At 44.1% G+C, this 26,524-nt stretch overlaps 1 protein-coding gene across 5 annotated transcripts in view; it reads right to left on the bottom strand.

The window, feature by feature from the left end:
• Positions 1-26,524, bottom strand: part of LOC122553883 (uncharacterized) — a 287,844-nt gene that overhangs the window by 78,693 nt on the left and 182,627 nt on the right. For all 5 annotated transcript variants that reach the window (XM_043698346.2, XM_043698344.2, XM_043698343.2 and 2 more), the window contains 2 exons: positions 24,349-24,401; positions 5,483-5,536 (listed from right to left, as the gene is read on the bottom strand). In XM_043698346.2, coding sequence (XP_043554281.1) covers positions 5,483-5,536; positions 24,349-24,401 — 107 coding nt within the window. The remainder of the gene's footprint in view (positions 1-5,482; positions 5,537-24,348; positions 24,402-26,524) is intronic.

Genomic DNA, 26,524 nt, shown 5'->3' on the forward strand with positions numbered 1-26,524 from the left:
TTTGCTTTTAACCAGTGTGATTAACCTTCCGCATGACAATTAGATTGTGAGAAATTACTAAACAAGAGTTATCATTTGAGGTAGTAAGCTAATTCAATATAGTTGTAATTTTAAATTAACTAGGTGAAAAATAAACAAGTTAATCAAAAGTTTCTCCAGGGAGATTACTGCATCAATGCAAAACAACCAGAGCTGTTGTTTTGTTAAAAATCTGACACTTGTTACTACAGCTCTTGCAAATGTGAACAAAATATACCTGACTTAATTTGAAAATTGTGCCTTAACTGTATTTTGTAAATATATCCTGGGGATTATAAATGCAATCTTAACAGGTTATTAGATTTCACAATGAAGCGTGGCAATGTACATGGAGTATAAAAATGTTCGTCCACATTATTTTTAAGTTCTCCAAATATCTGTTTTTTTTCTATTTTTCTGCCACTTGCAATTTCTTAGATTCATTGTCTCCCTTTTCCATCAGCTGCAGACATATTCTCCGTTTGAGGTTGTCTTGAGCGATACAAATGAAGGAAGCTGCACATCCAATCACTATGCTGAACTGATTTAGTAAATACTAACAACTAGATTCGGTGATCCTTGCTACAGCATGGAAAGTAAAATCTATCAGCTACAGATTCCTGCTCCGTAATACTCTTCAGCAAAACTCTCCGAAAAATTCATCATTCTGAACTTTGGGTAGACTGGTTTCAACTGTGATGACTCCTCAGTTCAGCTGCCTGTCAATATACTATTGCAGCTCATACATTAAGAAATGGCTTGCAGTTAACTAGTGCACTTCATGTTTTAAGGCATTTCAAATGTTATCAATGAGAGAAGTCTGGAGAGGAATGCAGTGGTGTTTGTCGAGGTTCGTCCCGAGCAGCGCCGTGACGCGGGACTCCGTGCTCTACGGCCTGTTCCCCAGGACGCACACCGAGACGAAAATCAACTGTGCGTGGAGGATCATCAACTCGGTGAAGGACGCTCTCTGGGCGGTCCGAAACCTGTTAATCTTCCAGCTGAAGGAGTTGACCCCGACTGAGTGTTGCAGACTGGCACATTCCAAGGTCCAGGACTACGTTGAGGGACGCGCTGAAGCTTGGGACAGCTGCCGCCAAGGCGCGGTGGGGAAAGACCACCGTGTAACATCTGCCTGCCTAAAGAAGAACAGGGGGCCCGCGCAGTCATTTGGGCTCTGCTGACGCCTCAGCTAAAAATGTAATCGTACAGACCGGATAATAGGAATGATTACTCTGTTTTCGGTATGCAAACAAATGGAATGTTTACATATGTATGGCATGTCCAGTTGTACAGATTATCAAAGTATTTTATGAATAAAGTATATTTTTGAAATAAAAAAAACTTCATGTTTTAAGGCACTTCAAATGTTATCAATGAGAACACTTCTGACATCTAGCATTACAGAAAAAATATCAGGAAGCATCATCATAATTCATTTCAAAGTCCTGTGAAGAGAATTAAATACAATCATTTGCAGCATTATAGATCTATTTTTATTCCAAAGGTATGAACAAATTTACGTTCACATAATTAAAGGAATACAGTACTTTAATTCACACTTATTGAGATGCTGCAAGATAGATCTATGGATTAAGGATATGTTTCTGCAGTTAAACTCAGAAATCTCTAAGTCAAAATCCTTGATAAGAACAAAGGAAAGCACGATGCATATTAATTATCAAGAATAAACGAATTTCATTACTATGGAGAAGCAAAGCCAGGGCTAGCAGCAAAACAGCATTGTGGATCACAACTTAAGCTGGCAAAATTTCAGAATTTCAAAATATGACAAACATATTTATGAACAAAAAAATCCGATCATACCAGGTGATAACAGGAATTTACTTACACTGTTCTTTCATAAACGGAAATACAAGAATATACTATCATAGAAAATGAAGGTGAAACAAAATTGTATAACAGAATACTGAGCTTCAGATGGAGAAATAGAAAATAATGGAGATGCCCGAAGCAATTTCCTAGCACAGAGAAAGTCTCCTAGTGTAAAAATATGTTACAAATTTCTTCATCTTAAACAGTACAAAAATGATCAGTTAACAAATTATTATTGTTAAATTCTTCATGGTTTTAGTGAGGTTTGAGAAAATTTGTAGCTCACATTGAGGTTCTGGATGTAAGTTTGCTCGCTGAGCTGTTCAGCAAGCAAACCTACATCCAGATCTTCATGGTTTTCTTTTAAAAATGTTTCACTTCAAGAGCTGAATGTAGTTTGGGTCAGTATAGTAGATTCAGCTGAGAATTGGGTGAAGTAAAAATTTCTCAAGTTTCCAAGGCTTGTATTACACAGATTACATAGAATATTCAGCTAATCAGCCTAAATAGACTATTTAGTGTTTAAGCTTTACACAAGTCCTCTTCCAGCATTCTTCATTTCATTGCTTTAGCAAAATCTTTTGTTTCTTTCCCTACCCGTTTATACAGCTTCTGTTTAAATGAATCAATGCTAATCACCTCAACTCTACCATGCATAAAGACATGCATTTAAATACAGCCTTCCATGACCACCGATGTCTAAAAGCATTTTATACCCAAAGAAATGCTTTTGATGCGTCATCACCGTTGAATATAGTAAGGCCAAATTTAACATAGTTAAATTTAACAGTTAACCCTCATAAGTAGCAATGTGACAGTGACCAGATAATCTTCTTAATTTTTTTTCCTGATGTTGACTGAGGGATAAATATTGGCCAGACACCAGGGAATAACACTCCTTCTTTTCTTTAAAACAATATCATGGGATCATTAACCTCCACCTGAGACAGGACTTTGATTCAAGGTCTCATTTACTCCCTCAGTGAATCTTCCAAACTGTACTTGAGTGCCAGCTTTGATTTATGTGCTCAAGCCATAAACACATAGGAAACCCATGAATAAGAAGCAAAAGTGCTGTAAACTAAACCACAGTTGACAATTAGTTCCTAGAGCTAGAGTTCCCACAAGTAAACAAATCGGCTTGATGCTTACCAGATGGCAATCATCATAATTTCATAATGGTAAGACCACATCAGAATCATTACTGCCTATTCTGCTTACATTTTCTGAAGAGATATTTTTTCTCTCTGTTCTGTTCCTCAATTTCAGCTATATTATTTTTCCAGAAATACAGTCATTGCGAGACAGCCTGAAACTGAACCACAGCCACTCAGACACCTACCTCTAAATGTTTCCCGGCAATACAGTTAAGCATCAGAAACCTTCACAAAATCTTTAAGAATTTCTTAAAGGATTGGCAAAGTCTGGAAGTACCACTTCAAAAATACCACTGCACTGAAGCCAGATCAACCTCAATTAATTGTGACTTCATACCCTCTTTGGAAATCTATTTAAACCACAACCATTAAGATGTCACAAAGAATCCTATATTATGAAAAATTAGGATTGTAATGATGAATAAGGTATAGTTTCCTGCTATAATGTAGATGTGACGCTAGTTGTTTCAGGATTGCAAATTGATTGGAAACATGGAATGCCCTGCCAGTAGCAGTGGTGGACTCTCCCTCATTATGGGCATTTAAGCGGGCATTGGATAGGCATATGGCGGATAGTGGGCTAGTGCAGGTTAGGTGGGCTTGGATCGGCGCAACATCGAGGGCCGAAGGGCCTGTACTGCGCTGTATTCTTCTATGTTCTATGAATACTTCTAACCTTGACTAAAACAATCATGTTTCCTGCAGAGGCTTCAGGTGGGACTTCATATAGCAAGTAATCTGAATTTATGGAAAGTGGTCTACTGTACTTGAAATTATGTTAACAAGTTATCTGACTAAAGTTACAAGGCAAGTTTATGCAAAAAAAATCCAATCACACCAGCTCAAACACTCCAAACGAGAATTTGCAACTCTTTTTACCAACCAAGGATAGGTTAAACAGTATTCAAAAAGCCTCTAACACGCTAAACAAGAAGACAATAAGTTGTTGAAAATGGGATGAGAAGAATTGCAGATATGCCGTAGTCAAAGCTTCCTTAAGTATCCTTGTTAAGATTTTCTTAAAACTATAATGTCCAAAACATATTTTCTCTCTGGAGACAGTATGAAAGTGAAAGATGTATCAACTACTTACAACTACATTCAGATTTAGATGGATATATACATTAATGGTTGGTGGATCAATGTGGGACATGGGTGCAAGTCCCAGTGCTGTGTCTCTTCACTTCAGCACCATTACATTGTCTCCTTCAACAGATTAATCTTTCCCTTCCTGTACTCTACTTCCCTCCTTGACTAATTGGATGCATGCCACACGTTCTCTTCCTTTCCCATTCCCATTTCATTCTCTCTTCAGCCAAGTTTCCCCTGTAAAAGAACATGTTTCCTTGTTGCACTCACCGAACACTGTATGCCCCTCTTTCTTCTCCTTACGTTTTTCACATGCTCTTCAAGACTGTGCAAGTGTACAGTTTTAGAGAGAGTTACCATTTCGCCCAAAGTATCTCTTTGCGTCTATCCCATTTCCTACAAAAGGATTTCCCCTCCTTATAGACCAACATCTGTTTTGTTATTCTCTTCTTTCCATGGGCTATAGGATTGCTAACAAAAGGATTTATTGATGAAATATTCTACAGTGGCAATGTTTTATTTTTCTCATTTATTTCCCTTTTCATTATTTGTTCCTCCTTCACACCTTCTCTGGTTTCTGAACATACTTTAACAACTATTTTTCTTCCCCATTAAAGAACATTTTCAAAAAAGATTCTTCCATTTCCTGTGTATTTCTACAATAGTCCCAAACCCACCAAGTTTCTGCATAATTATAGCATAGTTTTGTTAGTTATGGGTTGAAAAAAAATCTACCAGGAAAGCAAAGTAAACAACAAGAAGTGAATCACTGTGGATCACTAGAGTTTATTTCAGGGGCTTGTTGGTTTGTGTATCAGATCAGGAAGCAAATGAACTAAATGGAAAGAGATGGTGTGTTTGGTAGGTGGTGGTGAGAGGGCCAGCGAAATAATTGTGAGCTGGGGTTTGTAGGAGTTAAAATGCAAAAAGATAAGTACAATAGTTCTCAGGAACAGGAGTCCTGGGCAATTTAAGAGAAGAATGTTCCCAGAGAATAGGATGGATCAGGATCGCATGATATCCACGTTTGGTCAGGATTCAACTGAAGCCAGTTTTTGCCCTAAGGATTTGCCAGAGGGATTGCTAGAATTGTCAAGTTTGCACTTTCACAGAAGTGTCATTTTTTTTCAGAGTTTTACAGTGGAAATGTGACAAGTTCTCACTGTGACCCTTTCTGGCACTACTCTTTGCCGGACTTGGATTATACAGAAGTTTTTCTTGGATTGTATTCTACTGTGCACATTTTTTCAGTGAAAAGTGACTGTGAAGGAAACAAACTGGGGAATGATGGAGACTTTCTTACATTAGACAAGTACTAATTAGAATTTATATATATTATGTATATATAAAAATATTTGTACTGATTCACAAATGTAGCTTACCTCGTGTATCATGATGCTGAAATCGTCCACTGTTTTTCCTTGCATTTCTTCCACCTGTGGCGTGAACAAAAGACATTACGCAGTCATCTCCTTCTAAAAGTGTGTTGAGGTGATGAACTAGAAAATATGTTATATTCAGAATAAACCATTTACCATCAAATTCCATTACCAGCTAGTCTGAATGATACAATTTCTCTAATGTTCTCTCCTTACTTGCCTGAAGACAGCATTACACAGTGGTGCTGAGGCTTCCACACCTCACCCAGGGACAGATTTTCCAGAAGGGCCAATCGCACACACAGATCTCCACTGCACCCCCTTTTTGTTTGTTACTAAGAAGGGTGCTCTGCATTTTTGAGAAGAGAGTTTGCTGAAGGGTCCCTCAGGAAAACGGAGCTGTACTTCCACTCTGACAGCTCTTTTGTAGTGTACGATTGTCAGCGGAAGGCAAACCATGACCCCTTTACACAGTAGTCAGTTGGTGTGTTTGAAGATTTAAATGTCCTGACAGCCACTTTGACAGTGCTGTCAGATGGTGAGATAAGGTGGCAGGTTGCCAGGCAAGTAGGGTGTCAGTTGGATAGGTTGCTGTGAGAAGGAGTAAGATTAGATTAGATTACTTACAGTGTGGAAACAGGCCCTTCGGCCCAACAGTCCACACCACCCCGCCGAAGCGCAACCCACCCATACCCCTACATTTACCCCTTACCTAACACTACGGGCAATTTAGTATGGCCAATTCACCTGACCTGCACATCTTTGGACTGTGGGAGGAAACCGGAGCACCCGGAGGAAACCCACGCAGACACGGGGAGAACGTGCAAACTCCACACAGTCAGTTGCCTGAGGAGGGAATTGAACCGGGGTCTCTGGCACTGCGAGGCAGCAGTGCTAACCACTGTGCCACCGTGCCGCAAAGGGTGCTGAGGATTCTACAAAGTGGCAGGGAGGGGTGGGGGAGGGCAGTAGAGGTAAAGTAGTGCAGCTTTAGGGCAGATGGGGGAGTGGAAGGTGGTTATTTGGTCTGCAAGTTCAGGTCCAGCATCGTGGAGCTTGGATTACATCTAGCAGGATAGGTGATCAGGTTGGGTTAGGTTCAGCAGGGGAAGGATGGGTGATCAGGTTGGGTTAGGTCTCAATAATACCATGTATATTGTAGCAACACTTCCCTATTTTTATATCCTATCCCTTTAGCAATCAATAGAGAAAATTCCATTTGCTTGCCTTAACCTGCGAACTAGTTTACTGCAATTCACACGCAAGGACATCCAAATCCCTCTGCACCAAATCCCTCTGAAGTTTTTCTCCATTTACATAATTTCTCTGACTAGAATAGATAACCTCTCACATATCCATGTTAAACCCCACCTACCAAATATTTAACTATTCCCATAACCTAATCCATATCCATTTGTAAATTTCTAATTTCTTCATTCTGTGATGATGCTGCTTGTTTAACAAGGTCATACTGTCCTTTTTTTTCAAGAGGTCATTAAAACACAAGTTCTGAAAAGTTTGCACTTGGATGAGTTTTAGGGCCAGTTTGATAATAGATAACCGATCCTGCCTCAAAAGTAGGCTTTCAAGAGTTTCTAAAGAAACATTTGTACAATGCTCAACTTCTCATTGGTTTGATTTTCTTTTGACAGTCTGGCTATTCACTGAAAGCAGTAATGTTTGAAGCTGTTGGACCCAAAGAAGCAGGTCCATGCTGGTCCTCTCTCTCTGACATCTCTCCTGTAAGACCTTTGTTTACCTTTTGAGCCAAGGGGTGTTTATGGGGATTGTTACAAGTATTTGGAACAGCATTATTAATTTGGGATTGCCTGTTGGGCTTTCGGACAGCCTAAGTTATTCTGTGTTCTATTCTCTTTTGTTTGTTTCATTCAGTAATCTTGTAAATAAATTCTGTTTTGTTTAAAACTAAGTGGTTTGACCAACTGCATCACTCCTGGAATATCTGCAGTACACCTGCTTAAAACAAATAGCAAAGTTAGGGTCCGGGCTACTTTCTTGAAATGTTTTGAGGGGAGTCTAGCCTAGCCCATAACAATTGCAACTTATTTGCCTATTTTAGTGCCAGATTCAGTATAAGGTCTGGTTAACAGTTACTCAGAAGGTACACTACATATTTAATGTCTAACATTTCCTGCCTAACTGTTTACTTAATTTCTTCAGAATCATCAAAGTCTCTAATTTAAATGATGACGTTCAAAAGGATTGCAGCATAGAGAAATTACCCAATTCAATTTCCTGGGCAATTCCTTCAGACTGTGTTATAGTGGGGATTCCTCAGGGTTCCCATACACAACACCTATCTACATTGGCATAATGACAATCTGACCATAAAATCCAGGCCAGAATATCTGCACTATGGGGTTGTCACAGATATGAAAAGAACAAGCTTCTGCTTCCTGCACAAAAAAATCTCCCAGCAAGATAGTGATCAGCAGCAGACTCATTGGCTAATCCTCTCAAGGAATGCTGTCACCGATAGTAGTCCTCAGGATGGACATGTTGATCAGCAAAATAAAACTGTACCTAAACTGTTCAACTTTTGATGGTTTATTGCTGTATCACATGATGCATTTGCATGATTTTTAGTTGAGCTGTCCGTTAATATAATCTGCAAGGCTTGATATTACTGCTTTTCTCAAAGGAAATTGAATAATGTTGTTGTGATACTATAAACTTTAGAACTTTAATAACTGTTTGCAGATTGAAAGAAGCAGCAATACCTTTGTTTAGAATAAACTATTAAGGGACAAGGACAAACTGTTTTACAGGAATTGAAAGCATGGGAAAAGAAGGAGTCAAATCGACATAAACAAAGCTGTTTTAACAACTGCTTGATAATTGGCTGCCTTATGCCACAAGGTCCTGCAGTAGAATTTCATGGAAGAATCAGAGAATTACTACAGAGTGGAAACAGGCCAATCAGACTAGCAATAGCAGTTCAGTGGTGAGCACTGCTGTCTCACAGCACTGGGACCCGGTTTGATTCCAACCTCCGGTGAATGTGTGAAGTTAGCACATTCTCTCCGTGTCTGCGTACGTTTCCTCCAGTTTCCTCCCTCAAGCCAAAAATGTATAGGTTAGGTGAGTTTGCCATGCTAAATTGCCCATTGTATTCAGGAATGTGTAGGTTAGGTGCATTAGTCAGGGGTAAGTATAGGGTAGGGGAATGCATCTGGGTAGGTTACTCTTTGGAGGGTCAGTATGACTTGTTGGGCCGAAGGGCCTGTTTCCACACTGTAAGGATTCTATGATTCTAAGTCCACAGCGAATCTCGGAAGGGCATCCCACCCAGATCCACCCACTTACCCCTGTAATCCTACATTTCCCGTGGCTAAACCACCTAACTTGGACTCCATGGGCAATTTAGCACGGCCAATCAACTTAACCTGTACATGTCTGGCTTGGAGTTCAGGAGTTAATTACAGCGAATATGTGTCTTCAATGTGACAGTCAATGCCAAATGTAACATGGAGAAAGTGAGGACTGCAGATGCTGGAGATCAGAGCTGAAAATGTGTTGCTGGAAAAGCTCAGCAGGTCAGGCAGCATTCAAGGAGCAGGAGAATCGACGTTTCGGGCATGAGCCCTTCTTCAGGAATGAGGAAAGTGTGCCAAGCAGGCTAAGATAGGGAGCAGGGGGAGGGGCGTTGGAAATGTGATAGGTGGAAGGAGGTTAAGGTGAGGGTGATAGGCTGGAGTGGGGGTGGGGGTGGAGAGGTCAGGAAGAAGATTGCAGGTTAGGAAGGTGGTGCTGAGTTTGAATTTGGGACTGAGACAAGGTGGGGGGAGGGGAAATGAGGAAACTGGAGAAATCTGAGTTCATCCCTTGTGGTTGGAGGGTTCCTAGGCGGAAGATGAGGCGCTCTTCCTCCAGCCGTCGTGTTGATATGGTCTGGCGATGGAGGAGTCCAAGGACCTACATACCCTTGGTGGAGTGGGAGGGGGAGTTGAAGTGTTGAGACACGGGGTGGTTGGGTTGGTTGGTGCGGGTGTCCCAGAGGTGTTCTCTGAAACGTTCCGCAAGTAGGCTGCCTGTCTCCCCAATATAGAGGAGGCCACATCGGGTGCAGCGGATGCAGTAAATGATGTGTGTGGAGGTGCAGGTGAATTTGTGGCGGATATGGAAGGATCCCTTGGGGCCTTGGAGGGAAGTAAGGGGAGAGGTGTGGGCGCAAGTTTTGCATTTCTTGCGGTTGCAAGGGAAGGTGCCGGGAGTGGAGGTTGGATTGGTGGGGGGTGTGGACCTGACAGGGAGTCACGGAGGGAGTGGTCTTTTCGGAACGCTGATAGGGGAGGGGAGGGAAATATATCCCTGGTGGTGGGGTCCATTTGGAGGTGGCGGAAATGATGATGGATGATACGATGTATATGGAGGTTGGTGGGGTGGTAGGTAAGGACCAGTGGGGTTCTGTCCTGATGGCGATTGGAGGGGCGGGGCTCAAGGGTGGAGGAGCGGGAAGTGGAGGAGATGCGGTGGAGAGCATCGTTGACCACGTCTGGGGGGAAATTGCGGTCTTTGAAGAAAGAGGCCATCTGGGTTGTTCAAGATTGGAACTGGTCCTCCTGGGAGCAGATGGAGGCCATTTAGCTGTTGTGTCTATCCCTTCAGTCTGTCGAAGGAGGGTGTCAGTGGAAGGGCATTGGTTGGTACGGCGGGAAGGAAGAAACGGAGGGCTTTGAGTTCAGTCAGTTGAAGGAGGGTGTCAGTAGAAGGGTACTGGTTGTTCAGTCAGTCGAAGGAGGGTGTCAGTTCCTCCTTCGACTGACTAAACTGGTCCTCACTCTGAACAACTTCTCTTTCCAATCCGCCCACTTCCTCCAAACCAAAGGAGTAGCCATGGGCCCCAAACAATGCCTGCCTCTTCGTAGGATTTGTGGAACAGTCCATCTTACTCAGCTACACTGGCACCACCCCCCACCTTTTCCTCCTCTACATCGTTGACTGTATCGGCGCTGCCTCGTGCTCCCACGAGGAGGTTGAACAGTTCATCCACTTTACCAACACCTTCCACCCCGACCTCAAATTTACCTGGAACATCTCAGACTCCTCCCTCCCCTTCCTAGACCTCACCATTTCTATCTTGGGTGACCGATTCAACACGGACATTTACTATAAACCGACCGACTCCCACAGCAACCTAGACTACACCTCCTCCCACCCTGCCCCCTGTAAAAATGCCATCCCATATTCCCAATTCCTTCGTCTCCGCCACATCTGCTCCCAGGAGGACCAGTTCCAATACCGTACAACCCAGATGGCCTCTTTCTTCAAAGACCGCAATTTTCCCCCAGACATGATCGACGATGCTCTCCACCACATCTGCTCCACTTCCCGCTCCTCTGCCCTTGAACCCCGCCCCTCCAATCGCCACCAGGACAGAACCCCACTGGTCCTCACCTGCCACCCCACCAACCTCCATAAACATCGTATCATCCGTCGTCATTTCCGCCACCTCCAAACGGACCCCACCACCAGGGATATACTTCCCTCCCCTCCCTATGAGTGTCTTGAAAAGACCACTCCGTCCGTGACTCCCTCGTCAGGTCCACACTCCCCACTAACCCAACCTCCACTCCCGGCACATTCCCCTGCAACCGCAAGAAATGCAAAACTTGCGCCCACACCTCCCCCCTTACTTCCCTCCAAGGCCCCAAGGGATCCTTCCATATCCGCCACAAATTCACCTGCACCTCAACACATATCATTTACTGCATCCGCTGCACCCGATGTGGCCTCCTCTATATTGGGGAGACAGGCAGCCTATTTGCGGAACGTTTCAGAGAACACCTCTGGGACACCCGGACCAACCAACCCAACCACCCCATGGCTTTACACTTCAACTCCCCCTCCCACTCCACCAAGGACATGCAAGTCCTTGGACTCCTCCATCGCCAGACCATAGCAACACGACGGCTGGAGGAAGAGCGCCTCATCTTCCGCCTAGGAACCCTCCAACCACAAGGGATGAACTCAGATTTCTTCAGTTTCCTCATTTCCCCTCCCCCCACCTTGTCTCAGTCCCAACCCTTGAACTCAGCACCACCTTCCTAATCTGCAATCTTCTTCCTGACCTCTCCGCCCCTACCCCCACTCTGGCCTATCACCCTCACATTAACCTCCTTCCACCTATCGCATTTCCAACGCCCCTCCCCCAAGTCCCTCCTCCCTACCTTTTATCTTAGCCTGCTTGGCAACTTTCCTCATTCCTGAAGAAGGGCTCATGCCCGAAACGTCGATTCTCCTGCTCCTTGGATGCTGCCTGACCTGCTGCCCTTTTCCAGCAACACATTTTCAGCAAATGTAACAAGGAACAGGGAAGCTAATTCTGATAAGAATGCAAGCTGCAGTCTTGATGCTTTCAGAGCAGTAGTCAATATTGTGAATGAAAGAACCTAAACAATCATAAATAATACCACACTACAAACTTGAAGGATGGAATACAGTGTATTGTATAAGAATTCAACTTGAGAATTCCTTGGGAGCAGAACTCCAGAGAGCACTACACAAGGACTGAATCCTGGACATCCACAGACAGATACTGTTAGTTGGAATCATAGCTAAATTCCACCATTAATTGGATAATAGCTAAGTTGAGTTGTGAGCTTTAACTTGCTTACTTGAGGGGTCTTATTTTGGTTGCTACACAAAATAAGATTTAAATCATTGTTTCAGTATTTGATTGTCTGTCAGATTTGTTAATAAGTAGTAAAATTAAAGTTAACTTGTGATAATTTACCCACAACACTGTAACAAGGAAAGCCAATCCTATAACAGCATTAAGCAAAAGAGCAAAGAACTGCAGATGCTGAAAATTTGATGCAAAAACAGAACTTATTGGAGAAATTTAGTATGTCTGCCAGCATCTGTGGAAAGAAACCATGAGTCAAATGTTTTGGGTGCAGTGATGCTTCTTAAGAACATTACATTTCGCAATGTTTGTATTGAATAGGAACATAAGATCAGGAGGAGGCCATTCAGCCCTTTGGGCCTGTTCCATCATTCAACAAGATCACTCCTGAGCTGTGGCCTTATTCTATATACCTGTCTTTGGCCCGTTTCCTTAATATCTTTGTTTAACAAAAATGTATCTCTCTCAAATCTAAAATTAACAACTGATCTCGTGTCTTTATAGAAGTCAGTTCCAGACATCCATCACCCTTGTGTGTAGAAATGCTTTGTAACATCTCTCCTGAACAGTCTGGCCCTAGTTCTCAGACTATGCTCCCTTGTTCCAAAATCCCCAAACAGTTGATCTCTATCTAACCTATTTTTTCCTGATCGTATCTTGAAGGCTTTGATCAGATCACCCTGTAACCTTCTAAATTTTAGACAAAACAGGCCTAATTTGTACAATCTCTCCTCAGAACTTAACTCCTGGATTCTAAGCATCACTCCTGTAAACCTATTTTGTACTGCCTCCAAGCCAATATATCCTTCCTAACTGGTGTCCAATCTTGCTCACAATATTCCAAATGGGGTCTAACGAGGCCTTTGTATCGCTGCAGTATACCATCTGTAACCTTATACTCCAATCCTCTAGATGTAAAGACTAGCATTCAATTAGGTGCCTTGATTATTTTCTGGTCGAATGCCATTCATGCCAGCTACATAGGCAGTATGTCCCAAAGACTGGCTGTTAGTACTAAACCGATCAAGAAGGTCCCCTTATCTGTTCACAATAGGCAGGGTACTGACTGTACTCAATCAGTCTGTGCTTACAAACTCAGAACGTGGCATCCAACATTAGATTGGATTCCCGGCCCGGACAACATTTGCTGAACAATCCCAACCTTGCAAAGAATTCAAAACGAGTTAAAAGCAATTGAATGTAATAGTCACTTGAGTGCTAAATGCCAAGGGTACTCATATGCAGGGGCCTATTCTATGTAAATGAAGAACATGTTCAACTAGTCAAAAGCTTGGAGACAGTCATTTGTAGGGGCATTCCCCACAGCAATACCTTGACCAGAGTTGAACTGCCTAGTTTGAATTTAAATAAAAGCTTGACAGTTAACTGTTTCCGGTGCATCAATTATGTTAACACCTCTACCATGAGAACACAGTAGCAAGTAACTCACCTCCTGACTCCGAAAGCTTGTCCACCATCTACAAGGCACAAGTCAAGGGCATGACAGAATATTTGCCTGTATGTGTAGCACCAACAACACTCAAAAAGCTTGACATCATGCAGGGTAAAAGTGGCCCACTTCAAGTGGCACCACATCTACAAGCATCTACTCCATCCACCATCGATGCCCGATAGCAGCAGTGTGTACTATCTAGACTGCCCCACCTCTTGTAAAACGCCATCCTTTATTCCCAAATCCTCCGCTTCCACTGCATCTGTTCCCAGGATGACCAATTCCACCTTAGAAAATTCCAGATGGCCTCCTTCTTCCAAGATCCCAATTTTCCTTCCCACATAGTTGACGATGTCCTCCAGCGCATCTCCTCCACTTCCATATCTCCGTCCTTGAACCTTACCCCTCCTAACGCAACAAAGACAGAGACAGAACTGCCCTCCCCCCCAACTCCGGTTCTCACCTTCCACCCCACCAACTTCCACATATGTTGCATCATCCTCTGCCACTTCCGACACCTACAAATGGACCCCTCTACCAGACATATATTTCCCTCCCCAGTCCTATCAGTGTTCTGGAGAGACCATTCTTTCCGCGACTCCCTTGTCAGATCCATGCCCCCCACCAGCCCACAATCCACTCCCAGCAGCTTTCCCTGCCACTGCAGGAAATGCAAAACCTGCGCTCACACCATTCCCCCCTCAACTCCGTCCAAGGCCCCAAAGGATCCTTCCAGATCCAACAGAAATTTACCAGTACCTCTACCAATGTCATCTACTGTATCCATTGCACCCGATGGGGAGACAGGATGCCAACTTGTGGATTGTTTCAGAGAACATCTCTGGGCCACTCATACCAACCAATCCCACCGCTCCATAGTTGAACACTTCAACTCCCCTCCCACTCTGCAGGTCCCCTCCTCCATCAGGAAACCCTTCCCACTTGACGCCTGGAGGAAGAACACCTCATATTCCGTCTTGGCAACCTGCAACCACACGGGATCAATATGGAGCCCTCCTGACCTGTCCATCACCTATTCCATCTATCCATTCCATCCTCCTCTCTGATCTATCACCTTCTCCCTCATCTTCATCTACCTGTTGCACTCTCAGCTAACTTGCCCCCAACCCCACCTCCCATTTATCTCTCAGCCCACTGGTCCACAAGCCTCATTCCTAACGAAGAGCTTATGCCCAAACGTTGATTCTCCTGCTTCTCGGATGGCGCCTGACCTGCTGTGCTTTTCCATCACCACAATCTGGACTCCGATTTCCAGCATCTGCAGTCCTCACTTTCTCCTAGTATGGACTATCAACAGAAATTCAAAGGTTCTTAGGTAGCACCTTCCAAACCCACCACTATTTCCATTTAGAAGGATAAGGACAGCAGATAACATGGGAATACCACCCCCTGCAAGATCCCCTCCAAGCCACTCACCATCTTGACTTGGAAATGCATTATTGTTTCTTCACTGTTGCTCAGTCAAAATCCTGGAATTCCCTCCTTAAGGACATTGTGAGTCAACCTCCAGCATGTGGACTGTAGTGGTTCACCACCATCTTCTCAAGGGCAACTGGGGACAGGCAATAAATGCTGGCTCTGCCAGCAACAGCTATGTCCCACAAGTAAATAAAACGTTTCCACAGACATGGTCATCTGAGGATCACCGCAGGATCTAGCACTAGATTTGAGATGTGTTAGGAAGAATAGGGCTCTGAAATTGGTAAAAAAAAACAAAAGTCACACCAACAAAAAAACAAAAGTCATTCCTGAAGAAGGGCTTATGCCCGAAACGTCGATTCTCCTGTTCCTCGGATGCTGCCTGACCTGCTGCGCTTTTCCAGCAACACATTTTCAGCTCTGATCTCCAGCATCTGCGGTCCTCACTTTCTCCCCCCAAAAAGTAATTCCAGTTACTAACTCTGTCTGTGAAACTGTAATGTGGCCAACTCAGTACAATATTACTTCTGGGTGTGATATCGATTATACTTCAATGGGCATTATATGGATTTACAATTTCAATTGCAGTATTTAATGGGATGATCAAAAGAAGGGATCTGGAGGAGTTGTTTGGCATAGGAACAGCAACTTCAGAATATGGCCTCAGGATGATCAAATATTGCATTCTGTTTTAGTGATGCCTTCTTTGATGTACTGTTGGATGGACTTATGGGGCGGCATAGTGGTGGTTAGCAATGCTCCCTCACAGCACCAGGGAGCTGGGTTCAATTCTAGCCTCGGGCGACTGTGTGGAGTTTGCACTTTCTCCCCATTTCTGCGTGGGTTTCCTCTGGGTGCCCCAGTTTCCTCCCACAATCCAAAGATGTGCAGTTAGGTGATTTGGCCATGCTAAATTGTCCATAGTGTCCAGGGATGTGCAGGTTAGGTGCATTAGTCAGGATTAAAATGTAGGGTAACAGGGTAGGGGAATGGGTCTGGGTTACTCTTTGGAGGGTTGGTGTGGACTTGTTGGGCCGAAGGGCCTGCTTCCACACTGTAGGGATTCTATGATGACTCTCTCCCAGAAAATTGAGGCTAAAACCTGCGGTTGCCACAGGTCAGGCATAGCTTGACCCAGGAGATCAAGGGCAGGGAAAACACTGCGCCACATTCATGGACTCAAAGTGACCCCCATATCAGGAAAGGTCGATAAACTTATACATTCACCTATACGCTGTCCTGTATATCACTCTCAACATCATAACACAGCTACTCAACTTGATCTTTCTGCAATTCATGTCTCTCTTTGTTCATCACACCCAACAAATTCACTGTATTCATCATTTGAAAATATATCGTTCCCCTATTGCAGAAGTGAGTGCAAGGATCAAGGGAGGAGAGGAGAACTGCAGTTGATTCCCCACAGATCTCATGGTTAACAACCGCAAATGGTGAAGTTATGCGGATCAGGAGTCTCTCAACTTTGACCAACGTGAAGTTCAGTTACATGATGACAGAAATAAATATAAGCCAGTTGTACAGGACTCTTGTAGTGCAATGGTGGTGTCTCTACCACTTGTCAGCAGGGCTAGGTTCAAGTTCCAACTGCTCCAGTGATGTGTAATAACATCTCTGAACAGATTGATTAGAAAAATAACTAAACCATAGCACAGTAAAGCAGATCAGAATTCAACCCACTCAGGCCTCCACATGTGCAACAGCCATCAATGGACGTGGGTCATTCATAGTGTTATACAGGACAAAAATAGACCCTTCATGCAGACTAGACTTCCCAGTCTGACCTAGTCCCACTTGCCGGCATTTGGCCCATAACCCTCTAATCCCTTCCGATTCATATACCATCCAGATGCTTTTTAAGTATTGTAATTGTCCCCGCTTCTACCACTTCCTCTGGTAACTCATCCTAAATATGCACCACCCTCTGTGTGAAAAAGTGACCGCTCAGGTCGTTTTTAAATCTTTCCCCTCTCAGCTTAAACCTATACCCTCTTATTTTGAACTCCCCAACCCTGCGGAAAAGACCTTGGCTATTCACCCTGTCCATGCCCTCATGATTTTATAAACCTCTATAAGGTCCCCCCTCGGCCTCTGATGCTCCAGGGGAAAAAGGCCACAGCCTATTCAGCCTTTTCCTAGAACTCAAACCTTCCAGTCCCAGCAACACCCCAAGTTTAACAACATTCTTCCGGGAGAAAGGAAACCCAAATTTACATATTGCCGATTTTTACCCCTCCAATCACAGTTAGACCAAAAAACAGATTAAAAAGGTAAAAACAATGACTGCAGATGCTGGAAACCAGATTCTGGATCAGTGGTGCTGGAAGAGCACAGCAATTCAGGCAGCATCCGAAGACAGGCAAAATCGACGTTTTGGGCAAAAGCCCTTCATCAGGAATAAAGGCAGAGAGCCTGAAGCGTGGAGAGATAAGCTAGAGGAGGGTGGGGGTGGGGAGAGAGTAGCATAGAGTACAATAGGTCAGTGGGGAAGGAGATGAAGGTGATAGGTCAGGGAGGAGAGGGTGGAGTGGATAGGTGGAAAAGGAGCTGGGCAGGTCGGACAAGTCCGGACAAGTCAGGGGATCGAGTTGCTGGAGGTTAGAAGCTAGGATGAGGTGGGGGAAGGGGAAATGAGGAAACTGTTGAAATCCACATTGATGCCCTGGGGTTGAAGTGTTCCGAGGCGGAAGATGAGGCGTTCTTCCTCCAGGCGTCTGGTGGTGAGGGAGCGGTGGTGGAGGAGGCCCAGCACCTCCATATCCTCGGCAGACTGGGAGGGTGAGTTGAAATGTTGAGCCACGGGGCGATTTGGTTGATTGGTGCGGGTGTCTCGGAGATGTTCCCTAAAGCGCTCTGCTAGGAGGCGCCCAGTCTCCCCAATGTAGAGGAGACCGCATCGGGAGCAACGGATACAATAGATGATATTAGTGGATGTGCAGGTAAAACTTTGATGGATGTGGAAGGCTCCTTTAAGGCCTTGGATGGAGGTGAGGGAGGAGGTGTGGGCACAGGTTTTACAGTTTCTGCGGTGGCAGGGGAAAGTGCCAGGATGGGAGGGTGGGTCGTAGGGAGGCGTGGACCTGACCAGGTCGTCACGGAGGGAATGGTCTTTGCAGAAGGCGGAGAGGGGTGAGGCCATGACCAGGGCCTCCAAGCCCTCCGTTTTTTCCTGTCCAGACGTTCCCAACAGTACCCCTCCACCGACACTCTCATTCGTTTGGCCGAACTGGTCCTCACCCTTAACAATTTCTCCTTTGAATCCTCCCACTTCCTCCAGACCAAAGGGGTAGCCATGGGCACACGTATGGGCCCCAGCTATGCCTGTCTCTTTGTTGGCTATGTAGAGCAGTTGATCTTCCGTAATTACACTGGCACCACTCCCCACCTCTTCCTCCGCTACATTGATGACTGCATTGGCGCCACCTCGTGCTCCCGCGAGGAGGTTGAGCAATTCATCAACTTCACCAACACATTCCACCCTGACCTTAAATTTACCTGGACCATCTCTGACACCACCCTCCCCTTCCTGGACCTCTCCATCTCCATCAGTGACGACCGACTTGACACTGACATTTTCTACAAACCCACCGACTCCCACAGTTACCTGGATTACACCTCTTCCCACCCTACCTCTTGCAAAAATGCCATCCCGTATTCCCAATTCCTCCGCCTCCGCCGTATCTGCTCCCAGAAGGAGCAGTTCCACCATAAAACACACCAGATGGCCTCCTTCTTTAGAGACCGCAATTTCCCTTCCCACGTGGTTAAAGATGCCCTCCAACGCATCTTGTCCACATCCCGCACCTCCGCCCTCAGACCCAACCCCTCCAGCCGCAACAAGGACAGAACGCCCCTGGTGCTCACCTTCCACCCTACCAACCTTCGCATAAACCAAATCATCCGCCGACATTTCCGCCACCTCCAAACAGACCCCACCACCAGGGATATATTTCCCTCCCCACCCCTCTCCGCCTTCTGCAAAGACCGTTCCCTCCGTGACTACCTGGTCAGGTCCACGCCTCCCTACAACCCACCCTCCCATCCTGGCACTTTCCCCTGTCACCACAGGAACTGTAAAACCTGTGCCCACACCTCCTCCCTCACCTCCATCCAAGGCCCTTCCACATCCATCAAAGTTTTACCTGCACATCCACTAATATCATCTATTGTATCCGTTGCTCCCGATGCGGTCTCCTCTACATTGGGGAGACTGGGCGCCTCCTAGCAGAGCGCTTTAGGGAACATCTCCGAGACACCCGCACCAATCAACCAAATCGCCCCGTGGCTCAACATTTCAACTCACCCTCCCAGTCTGCCGAGGATATGGAGGTGCTGGGCCTCCTCCACCGCCGCTCCCTCACCACCAGACGCCTGGAGGAAGAACGCCTCATCTTCCGCCTCGGAACACTTCAACCCCAGGGCATCAATGTGGATTTCAACAGTTTCCTCATTTCCCCTTCCCCCACCTCATCCCAGCTTCTAACCTCCAGCAACTCGATCCCCTGACTTGTCCGGACTTGTCTGACCTGCCCAGCTCCTTTTCCACCTATCCACTCCACCCTCTCCTCCCTGACCTATCACCTTTATCTCCTTCCCCACTGACCTATTGTACTCTATGCTACTCTCTCCCCACCCCCACCCTCCTCTAGCTTATCTCTCCACGCTTCAGGCTCTCTGCCTTTATTCCTGATGAAGGGCTTTTGCCCGAAACGTCGATTTTGCCTGTCCTCGGATGCTACCTGAATTGCTGTGCTCTTCCAGCACCACTGATCCAAAAAATAGATTATCCCACTCAGTGTGCCCCAAAACGTCTCGGACCTGGTTTGCATCTTAAATTCTCTCATGTTTAATTTATTCTGATAGTGAGAAAAGTCGGAGGCACATCACAATAGAATTTACATCCAATTCAAGCTGTCAGAGCTCTTTTTGCCTGATTTCTCCACTGTTCTCCTCCTTACACATTGATCCATGTTAGTTTTCACCTGGTGATTTTTAACTTCACAAGTGAGGTACAGCAAACAATGGTAACAGTGGAGAGTCTACAACAGAGTGCATGAGCCTGCTCCAAGCTTTGTTCAGTTGGACACTGGTGTCCGCTTATAGAAAGAATAATTATTGAGATACTGGCAGAAATCTGCAGCATACTAACAGGCCTCCCATTCACAATGTTCAAAATTACACCTTAAACATGACAACAGATCCTTAGTCACAGCTTTACTGTTCATTGCAATTGTATCACTGATCTGTACAAAACTGCTCTCCAATAACTGACACTATATCCTAAACATGCTCATCATTTTGAGGGAAGAAGTTTCTCTTCATCTCAGTCCTCAATGGCCTCATATCCTTAAATTGTTTGATCCCTGGTTTCTTAATTACTAGTCAGTGGCAACAACCCTTCCATATTTATCATGTCTAGACCGATTGGAATTTTGTAGGTTTCCCCCCTCAATTTGTGAAATTTCAGTGAATGTAATCTTAACCAATCCAATCTCTATTCATATAACAGTCCTGCCATTCCAGGAATCAGTCGGGTAAACCTTTGCTGCACTGCCTCCATAACTAGGACATTGTTCTTCCAATAAGAGACCAAAACTGAGCATAATATTCGAGGTGTGGTCACACCAAGGCCCTGTGCTATCGCAGCAAGACACACCTGGGTCCTCAACCGGGACCTTGGGTTGATGTCACACTACAGGTGACCCCATTGCACTATACACACACAGACACACACACTCAGACCCTCTCTCGTACACTCACACATACACTCCCACACAACCTCTCACACACTGAAACCCCTTTACATTCTCACTCACACACATATACACACCCTCTCACAGACACTCATAACTTCCCCGACCACACCCCCCTACCCCCGTCACACACACATACACCCACAGGCACAAGTTTGTGGGGTGAATTTATACTTACATTATACTTTGCTCAAAAACTGCATGAATCCATGTAAGCTTCTGTAAATCTGTTTCTTAGATTCCATGTAAGATTCTGTAAATCTGTTTCTTAGATTAGAATCAGTCTGACCATTGCAGCACAGACAGCCTCACAGGGAGTTAACACGTTCAATACCTTATCTGGGCTGACATGACACCAATTGTTAAAGTGTACTCGAGAACGTAGCTTTTAAAAAATGCTTTGCAATTTATATATTAAAGAACTGAAACCAACCTGGTCATTCTAAAAGATGAGGTACTTAACAAACAATCCGGGTCTTTTTCAATATATAATTTCAGTTACATCACACTATAAATCTTTGCTATAAATTCTGTGTCTTACAACCTTATTCTCCACAATCACCTGATGAAGGAGCAGCGCTCCGAAAGCTAGTGCTGCAAAATAAACCTGTTAGACTATAAACTAGTGTTTGGATTAGTGGTGCTGGAAGAGCACAGCAGTTCAAGCAGCATCCAAGGAGCTTCGAAATCAACGTTTCGGGCAAAAGCCCTTCATCAGGAATAAAGGCAGTGAGCCTGGAGTGTGGGGAGATAAGCTAGAGGAGGGTGGGGGTGGGGAGAAAGTAGCATAGAGTACAATGGGTAAGTGGGGGAGGGGAAGAAGGTGATAGGTCAGGGAGGAGAGGGTGGAGTGGATAGGTGGAAAGGCAGGTCGGACAAGTCATGGGGACAGTGCTGAGCTGGAAGTTTAGAACTAGGGTGAGGTGGGTGAAGGGGAAATGAGGAAACTGTTGAAGTCCACATTGATGCCCTGGGGTTGAAGTGTTCCGAGGCGGAAGATGAGGCGTTCTTCCTCCAGGTGTCTGGTGGTGAGGGAGCGGCGGTGAAGGAGGCCCAGGACCTCCATGTCCTCGGCAGAGTGGGAGGGGGAGTTGATTGGTGCGGGTGTCCCGGAGATGTTCCCTAAAGCGCTCTGCTAGGAGGCGCCCAGTCACCCCAATGTAGAGGAGACCACATCAGGAGCAACGGATACAATACAATACATTAGTGGATGTGCAAGTAAAACTTTGATGGATGTGGAAGGCTCCTTTAGGGCCTTGGATAGAGGTGAGGGAGGAGGTGTGGGCGCAGGTTTTACAGTTCCTATGGTGGCAGGGGTAAGTGCCAGGATGGGAGGCTGGGTTGTAGGGGTGTATGGACCTGACCAGGTAGTCACGGAGGGAATGGTCTTTGCGGAAGGCGGAAAGGGGTGGGGAGAGAAATATATCCCTGGTGGTGGGGTCTGTTTGGAGGTGGCGGAAATGTCGGCGGATGATTTGGTTTATGCGAAGGTTGGTAGGGTGGAAGGTGAGCACCAGGGGCGTTCTGTCCTTGTTATGGTTGGAGGGGTGGGGAACGCCCCTGGTGCTCACTTGTCCTACCTGCCTATCTCTTTTTCCACCTTCATCCCCTCCCCCACTCACCCATTTTACTCTATGCGACTTTCTCCCCACCTCCACCCTCCTCTAGCTTATCTCTCCATGCTCCAGGCTCACTGCCTTTATTACAGATGAAGGGCTTTTGCCCGAAACGTCGATTTCGAAGCTCCTTGGATGCTGCCTGAACTGCTGTGCTCTTCCAGCACCACTAATCCAGACTCTGGTTTCCAGCATCTGCAGTCATTGTTTTTACCCTATAAACTAGTGTTGTGTGATTTTTAACTTTGAACACCCCAGTCCAACACCGGCATCTCCAAATCATGACTGCATTTAAACACACGTAATAGCAGAACTGACTGTACTTCATCTGCCATGCATTTTCCCACTCACTCAATATGTCTAAATCTGAATGAAGCATCCCTCTACCATGCCCCACTCACCTGCCCAGAACCTGCAGTTAGGCTGCTAGACAACATGCGTGACAACTACCCCAGTGATGACAGAATACCAATTGAAGAGTGCAGGCAACACATCTCATGTGCCAGCCTGCCCTCAGAATGTGGGGCACAAAATTTCAGTTTATAACTCTCTCCAATTTTAAGTACTTTGCCATTAGTTGCCCCATCTTCAGATGACAATGCCTATAATCTCTGGAATTCATTCAGTAAACCTGCCACAGTTGACCTCTTTCCTCCTTCATGTGCTCTGTAAATACTTGCCTCTTTAACTATGTTTTTAGTTATCAGTTTTCCTATCTCCTTATGTAATTCCGTATGAAGTTTTGTTGAATACCTTTCTTTTGAATCACTGTAGAATGCTTTACAACATTAGAGGGCTATCACCGGATAAAAACCCAACTAAATCTCTAACTGGACCAAATGAAATGTGACATTTGTGGTGGCACAAGCTATATGTTATGCGACAGCAAAGCCTCAAGAAGGAATGAGAATCCCTGAATAATCACCTTTGTGTATCTCCACTGACCTGTACATATGAAGGACCTCAAAAACAACAGAAAGGGATATGAATTAGCTGAGAAAAAAATGTTCTTAACAATCACAGAACTCCATCTTCTCAGATCAGATATGGGTAAAATAAAGTCAGCATATGGGTTAAGAATATATTTAATTTTATCACCAGCCATCTATGAGTTCAGAGTACCTCTATCATTGATTACGAAAGATGTAAATGTGTCCCTTATCACCAGAGAATCCTTACTGCAGCCAGACTTTATGTAGCATGGGGCCTTCAAGTTTCATCCTTAACACCACCCCATCCGACACACTGCGCTTCTCTTTTCCAAAATAGGATTTTTAAAAAAGGCTAGCAAGCAAGTGAAAGTCAGGAATTCATCTGTTGGATACAGTGCAATCAATGAGCTTGGCTATGAAACAAATGCAGTGCATATGGACTGAGATTAGACTTAGACAGCAATACATAATGAGGAGTGAAGTAATGCAAAGAAAATGAAGGACTGGGTAAAGCTGAAGCTTAATTGAGAATAGGAGTGATGTGTTTGAGAATGAGTTTAACAAAAAAAGAGAGGGCTGTAACATTAAAAACTGTAGCTGAATCAGTAAAGGAACACAATGCACTGTATATCTATAATTACATAAATAACTTGTCTTTCGGTCCTATAGAAGGACTGCCATAATCTATGTTCAACAGCTGCAAAGACTAACTCAAGATGGAATTCTATAGGAGGAAAACTAAGCTGTAAATATACATTTTTTTTGCATAGGATATTGATTCCAACAAAATATTTCAGACACTAACGTGCTTTTACATATAGATCAATCATGAGAAAGTTCAAGAATTTATTTATTGATTGGAGAATTCAGTAACATATAAACTCCAACAAATCCAAAGATTATCACCTTGATGTGTAATTACAAAGATTACCACTATTTAATTCAAGCAACCCATCTCCAGTTGTATAATTTTTAATTAGTATGTACTACACAATTTTAAACACTGACCTTTTCTTTTATGAAAACCAAGCTCATTTTCCACAGCAAAATCTTCTCGAAACCTTGTGAAAAGATAAAGAATTGATAAGAAAATGCAAGTTTGAAACATCTGCACTTTGGAATGATGTCATCTGGATGGAAGAAAATCTCATTTTACAAATTTATTAGTTTCATCTCAGTATGCAGGAAAAAAAAATTCTTCATAACTCAATGTTAAATGGTTCATTTTGTTAAGATTTATAAAATATATTCTAAACCTAATCAATGCTGGAAAACTGAAATTTAATATCAAGATTGAGATGAATTTTGTAAAGGCAATGAAAGTCATGATCTACAAATGTAAATTTACAGGGTTATGCAACTAGCCTCCGAATTGCCATTTTTGGAAATTATGAAGCTCTTAAAGGTTGGCAAATTGTACTCATGCCTCAGGAACACATATCTGACCAAGTGCACTGGACAGCATATGGGAAAAACTTTCAAACGTATGCATAACTAATATCAGATATGATGTGGAGGTGCTCGTGTTGGACTGGAATGGACAAAGTTGAAAAAAACCACACAACTGATTATGTTTGTTCAATATATTGTATCAGTTGCATGCATAACACTATGATCTTTTGCTATAAATTCTGTGTCTTATGATTTTGCTCCACAGCTATTTGATGAAAGAAAGCTAGTTCTTCCAAATAAACCTGGTGTTGTGTGATTTTTAACTAACATCAGATAGCCACATGGAGAGCAGGTAGAAAACGGTACTCATTGATGTACAACACTGATTGAACACCAATGCTGCTATTTTATAAGCCCACACTCCAAACTGACAGAGCTGCGTGCTACATCAAGCTGCGTGAAGAACAACTCTTCTTAAACTTCTGCCATCAACTCTTTCTACCGCAACTACCTGCAGGTTAATTGTTGGTTTATTTCTTCGAACTATTGCTTCAATCTTACACATTATAGAGTCTCCTACAACTGTTTAAAGTATCAGTAGTCTATACGGAATGAAGGAACATTTCTGCAGACTTTAAGATTACCGCACAAACCATTTGCACATAGGTGATCGAGAAGACTTTCTAGAATTCAACATGAGTGGGAGAGTGAGCAGAGTCAATGTGGGGTTCAGTGGCACAGACACAACTTGAGGGAAGAGCAAGAAATCTTATCCACAGAGGATGATTAAGGAACTAATTAAATTCCTAACTGAATTTCAGCAAAAACTCATGTTGAAAGTATGTGCCCTTTACTAACAAAGCTACTCAACCTCTTTTACCTTTCTTCCTATACTTCCAAAATGTCAAATATGTGTGAATGTGTATAAAGGACAAGCAAAGCCGCTAGAAATAATCTCAGTTCCAAGGACTGAAAGGTAGATTCAGTTTGGGTAGAGATAAGAAATAGCAAGGAAGGCAAGGATTGGAGCAGTTTGTAGGCCCCGACAGTAGCTACACAGTGGGACTAGGCATCGCTGGTGAGACCATTGTACATCCCTTATTGCCGGACGTGCAGTCAAAATTGCTTTATTTGCCGACTCATAAAAATTAACAGCTGGAAGACTATGCTGGAACTGTGTAAGACATTGGCTAGGCTACAGTTGGAGAATTATGTGCAGTTCTAGAATCTATATTATACGAGGGATGTGATTGCACTAGACAAGTTACTAAGATCTATTAGGATGTTGCCTAGCCTGGAGAGTTTTAGTTATGAAGAGAGATTGGCTAGACTGGGGTTATATTTCTTAGAACAGAAGAAACTGAGGAGCGACAAGATTGTAATATATAAAATTAAGAGGGTCATGGATAGTGCATACAGGAAAGGACAGTAGTAAGGGAGGTTGTCTTGGAGGGTTTGTCTACTGAATCAAAATGGGTAGAAATCAGAAACAGGAAAGGAGCAGTCACGTTATTGGGAATTTTCTATAGATCCTCCAATAGCAACAGAGACATAGGAGCAGATTGGGAGGCAGATTTTGCAAAGGTGCAAAGGGTTGTTGCCAATGGCTGACTTCAACTGATTGATTGGAATCTTCTTTGTGCAAATATTTTGGATGAAGTAGATTTTGTCAGGAGTGTCCAGGAAGGATTCCTGACTCAATACGTAGATAGACCACGAGAGGGGAGGCAACGAACCAGACCAGGTGTCAGATCTCTCAGCGGGAGAGTATTTCGGTAACAGTGATCACAAC

This window comes from Chiloscyllium plagiosum, unplaced genomic scaffold (assembly GCF_037043375.1).
Source record: "Chiloscyllium plagiosum isolate Xiang-an unplaced genomic scaffold, Cpla_swu_hap1 HiC_scaffold_8, whole genome shotgun sequence".
NCBI lineage: Eukaryota > Metazoa > Chordata > Chondrichthyes > Orectolobiformes > Hemiscylliidae > Chiloscyllium > Chiloscyllium plagiosum.